At 41.6% G+C, this 15,510-nt stretch overlaps 1 protein-coding gene across 4 annotated transcripts in view; it reads left to right on the forward strand.

The window, feature by feature from the left end:
* The window catches only part of trmt12 (tRNA methyltransferase 12 homolog), a 32,218-nt gene extending 25,891 nt beyond the window's left edge, over nucleotides 1–6,327 (forward strand). For all 4 annotated transcript variants that reach the window (XM_041195407.1, XM_041195406.1, XM_041195408.1 and 1 more), the window contains exon 8: nucleotides 5,263–6,327. In XM_041195407.1, coding sequence (XP_041051341.1) covers nucleotides 5,263–5,844 — 582 coding nt within the window. In that variant the 3' untranslated portion in view covers nucleotides 5,845–6,327. The remainder of the gene's footprint in view (nucleotides 1–5,262) is intronic.
* The last annotated feature ends 9,183 nt before the right edge of the window (nucleotides 6,328–15,510 follow it).

Consider the following 15,510-nt stretch of genomic DNA (forward strand, 5'->3'; position numbering starts at 1 on the left):
TGGGAGCTCACGCTCAGATTGAAAAGACCAAGTTCATGAGGATTTAAGCAAGGTTGGATGGTTCATCTAGTTTTGGCTAACGGGAGGAATCTCCAGGGTAAACCTCACTGAAAGTCAGTTGAGATGTTAGAATTTATTAAGCTGGAAAAGGAAAGAGGAAGCAAGCCATTGAAAGCTGAGAATAGCTTTTGACCGGTTTCCAGAGAATGAGGTATCCACTCAGGGAAAAGTAAAGTATAACCGTGGAAGCGGATTGTCGGTTGTTTTAAATATTAAATGGAGAAACTTTTCTGCAGTTTAGTGTGTACGTTGCTTACTGAAATAGTGTTTAGTCAATGTTGCTTTAAGTTTGTTTGTTACAGTGTTATGGACCAAGATGGGAAGAGCGCGCAGTTAATTCTAGCATCACTTCCCCACAGGTCATAAGAATAGTTTAAAAGTTTGATTTACCCATAAAACTGGCCAATTGTTACCCTTTGATACCATTATTCCCAACATAAAAAGGCTCTAATCAGTAAACACAAAAAAATTGATTTATTATAAAACAAACTACTTTTTAAAAAATAAGTTAATAAACTGGTTAACATACAACCTGTTGTTTATATGTGTAACAATTTTCCCCCTTTTAAAAAAAATTATATTTGAACCCCCTACACACTCACGCAACACAAAACAGGACAAAAAAAACACAGTCCCTGCAGAGGCTGGAGTATGGGAATGTTTCTTTTAAACGGATAAATTTTGAAAAGATCTCAATGCTGTTGATCTTACAGAATTCTGGTCACAACAGGTCTGGAAGTTCCTTCAGATGAATTTTTTTGGTGAAACCGTCCTTGATGACTCTTATTTATCACAACTTTGCAGACTTTCAAAAACACAGTTGAGTTCTCTTGAGACATTTTTAAGGGAAGTTCAACACAAAAGTGGGGCAGAGAGAGGGAAAGAGAGAGTCTTTTTCTTGCAGCTTGCTTCTAAGGCACACCCACTCACTCTGACTGAGAGCTTTAAAGACTAAGATGTTCAAAGAATACTTCTCTTAGGCCAGGTTTTTTTAACCAATCAGCAAGAGTCTTTAGCCTGGCAATAGCAGTTCTTTGTTAATTTAGATAAACCAAGTATCTCTTCCCTCTCCAGGTATTCCCACTGGACATCTCTGTTGACCTGTGGTTTTTTGAAGAATAGCATATTCACAGCCCTGAATTAATCTTACAAACTTATAAAAATAACTCAGGAGGAAGAACGTCCAAAATTCATTGTCCTTCAATTTTTTTCAAAAACGGGTTCCTCCACGATAGTAAAAGGCTCAAAACTTGAAACTTGTGTGGTCCTCCCAGTCAGTCACTGTAAATTAGAATATCTTTCTAAAAGTTATCGGTCTGTACGGGGATCATAACAACATGCTACTTATTTTCAGGCCACCTCCTTTGTGTCTGTGTATACATGGTAGCCCACCTCCAGTCTCATCCCTCCCACTTGTATTTGTGCCCCCTTCTCCTACCTGAGGTGTAAAAACAGAGCTGTTAGTGAATGAAGGCCAGATAAACATCTGACAAATGTGGTGTATTCCTGAGGGTGACTCTAAGATAGGTGTGTCACAGTGCATAAGGATTGGGGTGAGTGACAATGATGGATGGTTGAATAAATGGGATGGTGATAAGCTCCATAGAAAGTGCATGCTGGGTGTTGCAGAAAGTTTGAGTGGATGTGGAGAACATCTTAGCAAGACGATGAAAAAGGGTTTGGAAGTTGTGAGGTCAGGAGCAGGGTGTGGGAGTTCAAGCAGCAAACGTACTTACTATTCATGACCTGGTTAGGTCACTAAACCACTTCCTACATAGCATCCAAGGCTGGGGAAAATGCTCCTGCTGCTCGCCTCTTCAGCGATCTCCAATCACTGTTTTTAAGTGAGCTGCAGGTTTCTTCTTTCTGTTACTGGGAAAAGTATATCCTTCCTGCTCCTGACATTCTAACGGCAGTCTAGTGATACATCATTAAATCTGGGTGCTCTATGTGCACCAACCATCATGAACACCTCCAATTTCCATCTGTGAATTATCCCTTTAAATACCATTGAGATTGCATCATGCAGATGCACATCATGCCTGCTGCATAGCTTGAAGATGCAAAACTCTGATGTCAAAATAATTTATTCCAATTGAGTTGCGATGGCAGATTCTGAACCATTGAGTTGAATTCCAGGCCATGTTTATGCAATTGCATCCATTGATCTGCATTTTACAGGCCCCCACTGGGTTTTTGGCAGGAGGTATGTAAAATAGGTCAGGTGGCTAGCCCACCGCCTTCCTGCCCATGCCCAGGCTCACCCCTGTAATACGCAAGGTGGGTAGGCACCGAAATCGGCAGTCCACCATATTCAAATGAATAATTAAAGGTCAATTAGGCTTGTTAGCAAGGCTATTGACCTGAATAATATGCTGCCCATGCCATAATACAGTTGGCATGGGCAATCGAATGGTTGTGGGCAGGCCTTTTTTCAAGAAGATGAACAAAGAAGGGAAGGGAGGGGGACACCTCATTTAGGGGTTCCCTGTGCGCATCACATGCACCAAGCCAATATGTCACCACTCTTTCTGCATCCCCCGCCCCACTCCCTGGGCTCTGGGATTCCTCCCCACTCTAAAACCCTGGGACTTACCTTCTCAGAGCAGCTATAATCTTCAGCCTTCATCCTGCAGTCCCAGCAAGCACCAGTACTGAGTTGTGGTGCTGTCAGGAGTGATGGAGCTGCCAGTCAATCAGATTCGCTGCCAGCTCCCAAGGACAGGGCTTCCTCCTAAGTGAGGGATGAAAGTCTCCCTATCACAGAACTATCATATTTTCATAATATTATTATGGGATATTGTGAAGTAGGCTTATATTTGTGTGTGTTTGGGTGGTTCTGTCTGTGTGGCTGATTTAATTAAATTAGAGATGAATAGACTGCAAGGTTGAAATTATCAAAAGAGTTAGGTGTAAAAGGGCATGTGAAATGCTAATGAGTGAACTAGGGTAAAGTCTCAGCAGATAGGGTTTCCAGGGAGGCAATGGCATAGTGGTATTGTCGCTGGACTAGTTATCCAGACACTGAGAGTAATGGTGGGTTCAAATCCCACCACAGTAGATGGTGGAATTTGAATTCAATAAAAATCTGAAATCTCATAATCTCATAATCTGAAATTAAAAGTCTAATGATGACCAGGGGCTGAAATTTTCCATCGGCAAGAAGGGAGCGGGGCCCACTCGCCGATGCGGGATGACGTCAGGGGGAATCCCCGACGTCATCGCACCCCATTTAAATCTTCAGGAAGGCGGGGGCACAGCATGATCAGCTGTTCGCCCGCCAACCTGTCAATGGCTAATTGAAGTCATTGACAGGATAATTAAAACAATTAAAGGAGCTGCCAGTCCACCCTTAAGGCTGGCGGGCAGGCCAGGAGCCCTGGCGGCAAATAGAGAAAACATGAAACTTCATCCACCGGCGAGATGAGGTTTCATGCAGGGTTTTAAAAAGTTTATTAAAGTTTTTGTGCAATTTATTAACATGTCCCATCTCGTGTGACATCGTCACATGAGGGGGACACGTTATGATCTTTTATTTTTCTATTTTTAAAGTTTAAAAACCTTTCAGCGATCTCCCTGAGGCAGCACTTTGCCTCAGGGAGATGTGTGCTCTTTCACGCACATGCGCGAAAGAGTGCACTCTTGCCTTTGGGGAAACTACCCCCCCAAACCCCCCCCCCGCTTGCACAGGAAAGGCATAGCACTTCCTGGCATCACGAAGGCCCACCCACGCAAAATGGCGGTGCGGCCCATTTCGGTGGCGGTGATCCGCCCGCCCACCCATCAAGGGCAAAATTCAGCCCCATGAAACCATTGCCGATTGTTGTGAAAACCCATCTGGTTCATGAATATCCTTTAGGGAAGGAAATCTGCCGTCCTTACCTGGTCTGGTCTACATGTGACTCCAGATCCACATCTATGTGGTTGACTCTTAAATGCCCTCTGAACAGGGCAATTAGAGATGGGCAATAAATGCTGGCCTAACCAGTAATGCCCACATCCCATGAATGAATTTTTTTTTAAGAAATTTGCATTTTAAGGTAAGTGGAGAGGTGTTTGGCTTTCAAGGACATGATAAATAAGGCAGGTTACTAGGTTGATTTTTCCCAAAAGTGCTGGCCACAATGACAACATAAAAATTTTTTATATTATGTGAAAAGTAAATTCCAAAGACATGTTGGAACAATAGGATTTACAGATTAAAGAGTAAGAAATATATTTAAAGAAGGATGGAAAGCTGTGTGTGGAGTTGCTGTGTAATAACTGAAAGCTGCACCGTGTGAAACGGACTTTGGGGAAAGCCTTTAGGCATTTAGTCTGCTGTGCCAGTAACCAAAGTGGTTAAAAGCCTTTGGAATTCCACTGTCGAGTGGGTACTTGTGGTAGCTGGATTGTCTACATAAGTTTGAAATCTATTTTGGACTGTTGACTTAAAGGGGGTGTGTAGGTGGAAGTCTGGTTAACTAGGAATTTTGGGAATCGTTTATAATATTAAGTAACCATGTAATTGTAGTCATGTTTTCTTTTGTTATTGTTTTAATTAAATTTTTTAAATCTCTAAAGGTGTTAGTGGACTCATCACTTCTGAATTCAATTCAGAAATCTCATAATAAATACAAATTGCTAAATCATTGTGATAGCGTATCAAGTTTCCATTGTGGATTTGGTCAGCCTGGCACATACCACCTGCCATTTCATAACACCACTGTTAGCCAATTTAGCCCAGCCGCTGCATGTTTTGGCTGTGGGGTGGGCTAGTGCTGAGTGAGTCGTCTTCTGGCCGACTTTATTCCTGGGTGGACAAGCAGTCTGCCCCCCAATGAAATTCTGCCCATTGCTCAGAAGCCACTATCAGATTGTTAGTACCATAATTTCAGCAAGTATACAGTTCTGCAACTATATAATGTTAGGCAGTCAATTCAAAGATATTTTATGGCCCCAAATCTGATCACAGCAATTAACCAGAGGCCACATAAATACCTCTTTTTTTTTTGCAACAGACCTCTTAGTGGTCTCCTGAAACCATAAAAATATAAAAGCAACTTGTTCCCAGGTATCTTTGGCTCCTAAGTCTGTTACTGTAAGGTAAGTTAGAGCGCCTTGATGAAGATCTTCATTTTGATTCTAATTTTCATTTATTATGAGATGTTTGAAATTTTCCTTGGTTATAAATCCATAATTGAACTCCTTTAAATTTTGCAGCTCCCTCTACGCAACCTGGCAGACCGAGTGAATTTGGGACTAATTCCAAGTTCAGAAGAGGGATGGCCTGTAGCATGCCAATTGTTGAGAGAGGATAGAGGAGGAATTTTCCACATTCATCATAATATCAGCCTGCATGCTGAGAACCAACATGCACCCTTTGACAGGAAGAATCTTGATGGAGGTCCTTGTAAAGATCAGCAACACAGTTTAACAATGCTTCCAGCCTCATGGACTGAGAGGGCTAGGAGCAGCTATGATTCTACAACTCCAGCATTCACATGTTTATTTAAAAAGGGTGCTGCTGAAGAAAGCATACTCAGCTCGAGGTACAAGGGGCCAGGAAAGAAGTCAGAAGTTGGAAAAAACTATGGGACCTGTTATGAAAAGAGGACATTTACTCATCCAGAATGGCAAGCTTGGGCAGAGTCAGTGGCATTAAGGATTAAGAATTTATTAGAAACTCTCCATGAAATGCCATGGCGGACAAACATCTTGCATATTGAGCATGTTAAGTCTTATGCACCACACATTGATCATGTTGTACTGGACTTGGAATGTAGGCCATGTGATGAGAATTAATATCCTGAAAGTGCTGGTCTTTTCACACTCAGATACTAATACATGAAGGTTGAGGATCTGAAATTATCTGCTCATGTATTTATCTATGTTATAAAGGTGTTTTAAACAGCCTTCAACCTCTTAAAAACAAAACAGTAAATCTCACTGTGTTGTGATGTGGTTCACATCTGTAATGAGTTTGCAATGGCAGAGATCTGGGAGCATGTTACTTCTCATAAGAAGCATCCTGCTGGTGTTGTTATAATTTGCCTTCAACTGGATCAACCAGAGGATAGATTAGATTTATTTCTAAGCCTGCCAATATTAGTCTGGATTCAAAATAGGGAAGAAAAACAAAAGCAAAGACATTAAGTAAATTGAATCGCACACATCTATTTTGTTAACAAATAAAAATCTTTTGATTATCCCAAACAATGTTTGGGTATTCAAACAAATATCCTTATGTCTTTCAAACCATTAAATTGAGAAAAATTGTTAAACTTTGAAAATGGCAGTGATTATTAGTTACCACTCTGGTGCTGTTTGGAATCCTGAATGCCAAGATGTAATGATTCATGTTTAATTTTGGACTTCTGTGTCTGTCTTTGCATTCGCTCCTTAGTTATGTCATCTCATCTTTCACACTGTGTCTCACATTCACAAAGATGGCTAGCTGCTCCACTTCATGTCCATCTGTTTGCTGGATTTTCCTATTTTTCCTTCTCTGCAAGTCTAAGTTGTAGTTTTGAGGCTGCTGACTTCTCTCCAGTCTCCCTTAAACTCATTTTATTGCTGCTATCAACCAAGATTGCTGAAGTTTTGCTAAACTAGAAGGAAAAAAGCAGCTAATTGTAATCAGCCCAGCCTCAGTCTCTCATATACATGCATAGCAGACATGCGAAGAATAGAAAATCCTGTCACAATGAAATATCTTTGTATAATTACATGCTGCACTTTGTATAATTATTAGTAGGATTACATAGGATATAGCAACAGGCCATCGATCTAATCTGTCCATGCCAGCATTTATGCTGCACTCGAGCCTCCCATATTTTTCATCTAAGGTTATCAGAGTAACTCTCTATAGTCTTCTCCCACATGCTTGTCTAGCCTACTCTTAAATGTATCTATAGTATTTGCTTCAACCACTCCCAATGGTAGCAAGTTCCACATTCTCACCACTCTTTGGGTAAAGAAGTTTCTTCTGAATTCTCTATTGGATTTCTTGGTGACTATTTTATATTGATAGCATCTGGTTATGCTCTTCCCTAGAAGTGGAAACATTCTCTGTATCCACTTGACCGAAATCTTTCATAATTTTATAGACCTCCATTAGGTCTTTCCTCAGCTTTCTTTTTTAAGAGAAAAGAGACCCAGCCTGTTCATCCTTTCCTGCGATGTATACCTCACATTTCAGGTATCATCCTTGAAAATCTTCTCTGCATCCTCCCCAATACCTCTGCATCTTTTTCATAATATGGCGTCCAGAACTGCATGCAATACAAGTACTCTAGGTGTGGTCTAACCAAGATTCTACATGGGTTCATCAGTACTTCACTACTTTTTAATCCTGCCCCTCTGAAAATGCTTGGTTTGCTTTTCCTCTGGCCTTGCTGTGGGGCAACTTTTAGTGATCAGTCTATTTGCACTCCAACATCCCTTTGTTTCTCTATCCCACCTTGATTTGTACCTTCCAAATACAGGGAGTCCTCGTTTAAAGTTGTTGAGTTCCTGAAAATCGCAACTTTAAGTGAAACGGCTTTAAACAAATCATATTTTTCCATTAAAACCAATGTTAAAGCTGTAGTTAGATTTTGTAGGTCCTCCCTCATCAGAAAAAGGTTAAAATGTTATATCGTGTAAGTTGAAATGCTTACTTTGCTAAATTCCTGTATTGTTAAATGAAATAACTTTTCAAATAAAATAAATTTTAAAATATAAAAGAAATATGGTAACTTAGAGTACCTCCTGCTCACTGCCGAACCTGCTCACCACCAATCCTGTTTCCCTAACCACCCGCTCGTCACCCATCCCTCTCTATGACCCTTCTGGTTGCTGGGGACCCTTCTTCTCGCCGGCCTTTTGATTTGTGGAACAAAAACAAAAACAGAATTACCTGGAAAAACTCAGCAGGTCTGGCAGCATCGGCAGAGAAGAAAAGAGTTGACGTTTCGAGTCCTCATGACCCTTCGACAGAACTTGAGTTCGAGTCCAAGAAAGAGTTGAAATATAAGCTGGTTTAAGGTGTGTGTGTGGGGGGGGGGGCGGAGAGAGGGAGAGAGAGAAAGGTGGAGTGGGGGTGTGGTTGTAGGGACAAACAAGCAGTGATACAAGCAGATCATCAAAAGATGTCAACAACAATAATACAAAAGAACACATAGGTGTTAAAGTTAAAGTTGGTGATATTATCTAAACGAATGTGCTAATTAAGAATGGATGGTAGGGCACTCAAGGTATAGCTCTAGTGGGTGTGGGGAGAGCATAAAAGATGTAAAATAAATAAATAAATAAATATTTTTTTTTTCTCTTTTTATAATGGAAATAGGTGGGAAAAGGAAAATCTATATAATTTATTGGAAAAAAAAGAAAAGGAAGGGGAAAACAGAAAGGGGGTGGGGATGGGGGAGGGAGCTCACAACCTAAAGTTGTTGAATTCAATATTCAGTCCGGATGGCTGTAAAGTGCCTAGTTGGAAGATGAGGTGTTGTTCCTCCAGTTTGCGTTGGGCTTCACTGGAACAATGCAGCAAGCCAAGGACAGACATGTGGGCAAGAGAGACATTGGAGAGACCAAACGTAAACTGGGCGACCGCTTTGCAGAACACCTGCGGTCTGTCCGCAAGAATGAACCAAACCTCCCTGTCGCTTGCCATTTTAACACTCCACCCTGCTCTCTTGCCCACATGTCTGTCCTTGGCTTGCTGCATTGTTCCAGTGAAGCCCAACGCAAACTGGAGGAACAACACCTCATCTTCCAACTAGGCACTTTACAGCCATCCGGACTGAATATTGAATTCAACAACTTTAGGTTGTGAGCTCCCTCCCCCATCCCCACCCCCTTTCTGTTTTCCCCTTCCTTTTCTTTTTTTTCCAATAAATTATATAGATTTTCCTTTTCCCACCTATTTCCATTATAAAAAGAGAAAAAAAAAATATTTATTTATTTATTTATTTATTTTTTACATCTTTTATGCTCTCCCCACCCCCACTAGAGCTATATCTTGAGTGCCCTACCATCCATTCTTAATTAGCACATTCGTTTAGATAATATCACCAACTTTAACTTTAACACCTATGTGTTCTTTTGTATTATTGTTGTCGACATCTTTTGATGATCTGCTTCTATCACTGCTTGTTTGTCCCTACAACCACACCCCCACTCCACCTCTCTCCCTCTCTCTCTCCGCCCCCCACACACACACCTTAAACCAGCTTATATTTCAACTCTTTCTTGGACTCGAACTCAAGTTCTGTCGAAGGGTCATGAGGACTCGAAACGTCAACTCTTTTCTTCTCCGCCGATGCTGCCAGACCTGCTGAGTTTTTCCAGGTAATTCTGTTTTTGTTTTTTTTTTTGGATTTCCAGCATCCGCAGTTTTTTTGTTTTGATTTGTGGACTCTGTCGTTTCCTAAACCATCCTCTCGCCGAATCTCCCATTCCCCGACTCCCGCTGCTTTCCTCTCCTCAACCTGCGTTCCCATTCAAGGTTCAGATCGAAATCCGATCAAAAGTCAGCGCTCCGGGTTCCTGACAATGCAGAAGTGCCAAGCTGGGGCTGTGTGAGCGAGGGCTCTGGAGATGAGTGACGAGAGGCAGGAGCAGTAGCTTTAACTTAAGTGTTTGTTTTGAATCACTTTTTTTTTAAATTCCATCGCGGATTTAGCCTCAGATATCAAAAGGAGGAAGATGCTTTGCACTGGGCTTGTGTTTCTGAGTTGTGACCCTGGAAATAAGTAGCTGGGGTGGCACTGGTGCGTGACTGCAGTGAGGAGTGGTGGAAATGTATGTAGCAGACAGCGATGATAGTGCATGAGTAAACTCATTTCTGGTTTCACGTACTATTGTATGTATTTTTAAAAAACAGATTATACAGCCTCAGTTGGGCGCTCCTGCACTGTTGGGACCTGTACTTCCACAACCCCAGAGCTCTGGCTTTGGATCGGATCTGGACCTGGACCTTGAATGGGAACGCAGGTTCAGGAGAGGGAAGCAGTGAGTGGGAGATCGGCGATAGGCTGAGTCATGGAGCAACAGAGGATGCAAGTCGGAAGGTCGGTAGCAAGAGGGTGAGCTAGGGGCGGGGAGAGGCCACTCCAAAATTGCACCAATTGGATCAGGGGGCTATATGTCAGACCGGTACCAAACGACTTTAAAACAAATCTCACAACACTAACTGAGAATGCAGGCCCCATTAACTGAATGACTGAACAATATTAAACAGGGCATCATTAAACGAGGGCTTACTTCAATAAATGACCTCCCTATTCTTCCTACCAAAATGTACGACCTCACATTTATCTTTGTTGAGCTTCATTTGCCAATTATTTGCCCATTTTGCAAGAGTCCATCTGTAATTTGTTGCAGACCTCCTCAGTATTGACTCCAATTTGGTGCCATCTACAAAATTAGAAATTGTGCTTTTGATTCCAAAATCAAAATAATGTGATTTGTGAACACCAGTGGTCTCAGCACTGATCCTTGTGGAATATTAGTTAACATCCTCTGGCACCGTGAATAAGTACCCTTTACTTCTACTCTGCTTTCTGTCTTGAAGCCAGCTAACAAATCATTCTGCCAGGTGTCCCTGACTTCACGTTATCTGACCTTTTTCATTAATTTATTGTGGGCACATTATTGCAGGCTTTTGAAAATCCAGATAAACCACTTATACTGTATTACCATTGTCTACTCTCTGTCAGCTCAAAAAATGCAGTAAGGCTGGTCAAGCAAGATCTTCCTTTTTGAAATCCATGCTGACATCATTATTATATTTTTCATTTCTAGATATTCTATTCTCTCCTTTAGAAGGGATTTCATTACAGTATTTTTCATACCACCTATGTTAAGTCAACTAGTCTATAATTCCCTGGATATGTTCTTTGCCCCTTCTCAAGTATAGGCATTATGTTAGCTATCCACTAGTCCACTAACACTACACCTTTTTTAATGAATTATTAAATAAGTGTAGTAATGCCATTGCTGACTCTTGCCTATATTCTTTTAAAATGTATGGGTGCAATCGCTCCAGACCAGGAGTTTATCTGCTTTGAGTTTGATTAATTTATTCAATACATCCTTTTTTATTTTAAAGGCAATTATTACTCATTTCATTATCATCTCCTCATCCAGTGTCATGTCCACATGCTCCCTTCCCTCAGTGAATACCAAAGTGAAGTAATATTTCTGCCACCTTTCTATCGTTACCTGTGGCATTATCTTGTCTACCCCTTCATGGCCCTGTTCCCATCCCAGCTTTCCTTTTTTATTGATGTGTCTATAAAATATTTTGCTATAATGTTTTATGTTCCTTGATCATTTAATTTCATAGTTCCTTTTTACCTTCCTAATTGATTTTTTGACTTACCTCCTAATCACGTCACTTCCTCTCTCTTTGTACACTCCTCTGGTATCTTTGTGTATGTCTTTCCTGAGCCCCAATCATTCCTTTAAGGCTTTATTCATCCATGGAGTCTCATTAGTGTTCAGTTTGTTCTTTTAGCAGAATATATTTTTCCTACACTCTGTTGAACACCGTTATAAATATTTCCCACTGTTGTTCTACATCATTGTCCACCAACAATGATACATCACTTAACCATGGTGTGAAAATGATCTACTGTTCCTGAGGCCTTTTCAAACATTTTTCAAGTATCGAAGGCAACACAGCAGCCCCCCCCTCCCCCTCCACATACACAGGACATAGACACCCACTCTTCCCATCTACTTTATGCAAAGGATTATGCCAGGTTTGATGCCAGTGGTGTAGATCATATCTCCCTGCGACGCCTGATCAAATCAACATGTTGCTTCAGTTGTTCGTAATAAACAGAGTACAGAACATACTCAACCAGCCCACACTTGCAAAACCCAAAACAAAACATCTGCTCTTAAGATATGATTCTGCACTTGGGCAGCACTTGCTGAACAATCCTGAGTCCTCTAATGGCTCTAATTAACCAATCTTAAGTTAATCAGTCAAGCTTGTTTAATGCCTTATTTACACTTGCTAGAAGTGACATACATCCATATGCAGGGACCTATTCTCTGCAAACAAAAGGGGCATGTTCAAGCCTTGCACCTTTAAAAAAAAAATTATTTGGGAGCTTGGGACCTATAGTACCCTGTTGCTTTCTCCATGACATAGTGGTGGCCAATCAGAGTTGGCTTGCCAACTAATCAGCACCCTTCTCTATAAATTATTGAGATTGTTTGAAATTTGGCATTCTTGAGTTTGTCCTCATGAATACAATACAAAAAGCTTCACAACATGTCTCTTCACCAATATTCAAGTTAAGTATTGCTGAATAAAAGAGACATTTTTGTCAAAGCTTTTCACCTTGCAGTCATCAGGACATTTCACAAGAATACAAATCCAAGGGAGGCAACAAATTTATGCTGTATGAGAAGAGAGTGCTGATTGGTTGGCAAGTAGACTCTGCCTAGCACACAAGTGAGTAATGTGTATCTGAATTTCAGTATCAGTGTGATGCTAAGTATGTAGGCCGTCCATCCCAAAGACGTGGATTGTATCAAACAGCATGATGTCTTCTGCTATTCGCAATGGGCAAGGTACAGATCGTACCCAACCAGCCCGTGCTTGCAAAACTCAAAACACTGTGTCCAGCATCAGATGTGATTCCGTGATTGGACAACATTTGCTAAATAATTCCCAGTGTGCTAAGAATTATGCTGACAACCAATTTAAGATTGTCAGCCGGGCTCACAGTGTGGTGCATTTGCATGTACTGGAAGCTACATATTATACATTAATACACAGGACCTGGTTTTTTGCAGACAGAAAGAACATGTACACACATTGCACCTGTTTCAGCTAAACAAAATAAGTGACAGCCATTTGTTGGTTCATTCTTCAGGGCAATGCCATGACCAATCAGAGTCAATCTGCCTGGTTTAAATTTCAAACTATGCTTGGCAGTTAATTGTCAGTTGCCATCAACTGTTGCATGCTCCATGGCAAAGCCTCCACCAATCAGAGTCCACTTGTCAACCAATCAGCACTTTCTTCTCATATAGTATAAATTTGTTGTCTTCCTTGGATTTGTATTCTTGCAAAATGTCCTGATGAGTGCAAGATGAAAAGCTTTGACATAAATTTTTTTCAGTAAGACTCAAGTTCTATACAACCAAACGACTGTTAATATTCAAGCTCTGTAAATTCAATTTAGTTACGAATAAATTTAATCAGGAAATAGGAGAAATTTTTCCAACAGTGGTTAGAATGTCTCTGTCACAAGAAGTGGTGGAGGCAAATGATGTAGATGCTTTCAAAAGGAAAATAGAGAAAAGGGAATAGAAAGGTATACTGAAATACTGAGATAGAGTTGGAATAGGAAGACACTGGTGTGGAGTATAAATACTAGCACAGATTAGTTGGGTCAAATGGCTTGTTTCTGTGCTATATATGGATCAAATTCAGGTTGACTGTAGAACCTCAACTGATAACGCTTTTCAAAGGTACCATTTTCAAAATCTGTAAAATCTACATTCACTTTCTGGGCCTGTGGTTTGCCCTGCAAGAAGCACTTTCTCCCACAGGTGGCAATGTTCTAATTGTTTGTGCTTTAGTTGCATCTAACCCAATTCTTTGATAAAAGCAAAAAAACTGCGGATTCTGGAAATCCAAAACAAAAACAAAAATACCTGGAAAAACTCAGCAGGTCTGGCAGCATCGGCGGAGAAGAAAAAAGTTGATGTTTCGAGTCCTCGTGACCCTTCAACAGAACTGAGTGAAATTAGGAGAGGGGTGAAATATAAGCTGGTTTAAGGTTGGGGGGGGGAGGGGTTGGTGGTGGGGGGAGAGAAGTGGGGGGGTGGGTGTGGTTGTAGGGACAAGCAAGCAGTGGTAGGACCAGATAATCAAAAGATGTCACAGACAAAGGAACAAAGAGGTGTTGAAGGTGATGATATTATCTAAACAAATGCACTAATTAAGAATGGATGGCAGGGCACTCAAGGTACAGCTCTAGTGGGGGTGGGGTGGAAAGACTAGCAGGGCATACAAAATTTTAAAATAATGGAAATAATGGGAAAAGAAAAATCTATATAAATTATTGGAAAAAACAAAAGGAAGGGGGAAGAAACAGAAAGGGAGCGGGGATGGAGGATGGAGTTCAAGATCTAAAGTTGTTGAATTCAATATTCAGTCCGGAAGGCTGTAAAGTGTCTAGTCGGAAGATGAGGTGCTGTTTCTCCAGTTTGCATTGGGCTTCATTGGAACAATGCAGCAAGCCAAGGACAGACATGTAGGCAAGAGAGCAGGGTGGAGTGTTAAAATGGCAAGCGACAGGGAGGTTTGGGTCTTTCTTGCGGACAGACCACAGGTGTTCTGCAAAGCGGTCACCCAGTTTACGTTTGGTCTCTCCAATGTAGAGGAGACCGCATTGGGAGCAATGAATGCAGTAGACTAAGTTGGGGAAAATGCAAGTGAAATGCTGCTTCACTTGAAAGGAGTGTTTGGGCCCTTGGACAGTGAGGAGAGAGAAAGTGAAGGGGCAGGTGTTGCATCTTTTGCGTGGGCATGGGGACGTGCCATAGGTAGAGGTTGAGGAGTAGGGGTTGATGGAGGAGTGGACCAGGGTGTACCGGAGGGAACAATCCCTACGGAATGCCGCCGGGGGGGTGAAGGGAAGGTGTGTTTGGTGGTGGCATCATGCTGGAGTTGGCGGAAATGGCGGAGGATGTTCCTTTGAATGCGGAGGCTGGTGGGGTGATACGTGAGGACAAGGGGGACCCTATCATGTTTCTGGGAGGGAGGAGAAGGCGTGAGGGCGGATGCACGGGAGATGGGCCGGACACGGTTGAGGGCCCTGTCAATGACCGTGGGTGGAAAACCTCGGTTAAGGAAAAAGGAGGACATTATCTGAGGAATGTGCTAATTAAGGGTTTCCGGATTGAATATTGAGTTCAACAATTTTAGATCATGAACTCTCTCCTCCATCCCCACCCCCTTTCCGATTCCCCCCTTTTTTCCCAATAATTTATATAGATTTTTCTTTTCCCACCTACTTCCATTATTTTTAAATGTATTTCCATCCATTGTTTAATCTCTACCTTTTAGCCTTTTTAATATTCCTTCACCCCACCCCACCTCCACTAGGGCTATCTGTACCTTGTTTGTCCTGCTTTTTACCCTTAATTAGCACATTCCTCAGATAATATCACCACCTTCAACACCTCTTTGTCCTTTTGTCTATGACATCTTTTGGTTATCTTCACCTATCACTGGCCCTCTACCCAGCTCTGCCACCGCCCCCCCCCCCCCCCCCCCCCCCCCCAAACCAGCTTATATTTCACCTCTTTTCTATTTTTACTTAGTTCTGTTGAAGAGTCATTCGGACTCGAAACATTAACTTTGCTCCTCTCCGCAGATGCTGCCAGACCTGCTGAGTTTTTCCAGGTATTTTTGTTTTTGTAACCCAATTCTTTCCACTCCACTTATCGTGTTCA

The sequence above is a fragment of the Carcharodon carcharias genome, chromosome 9 (genome assembly GCF_017639515.1).
Source record: "Carcharodon carcharias isolate sCarCar2 chromosome 9, sCarCar2.pri, whole genome shotgun sequence".
NCBI lineage: Eukaryota > Metazoa > Chordata > Chondrichthyes > Lamniformes > Lamnidae > Carcharodon > Carcharodon carcharias.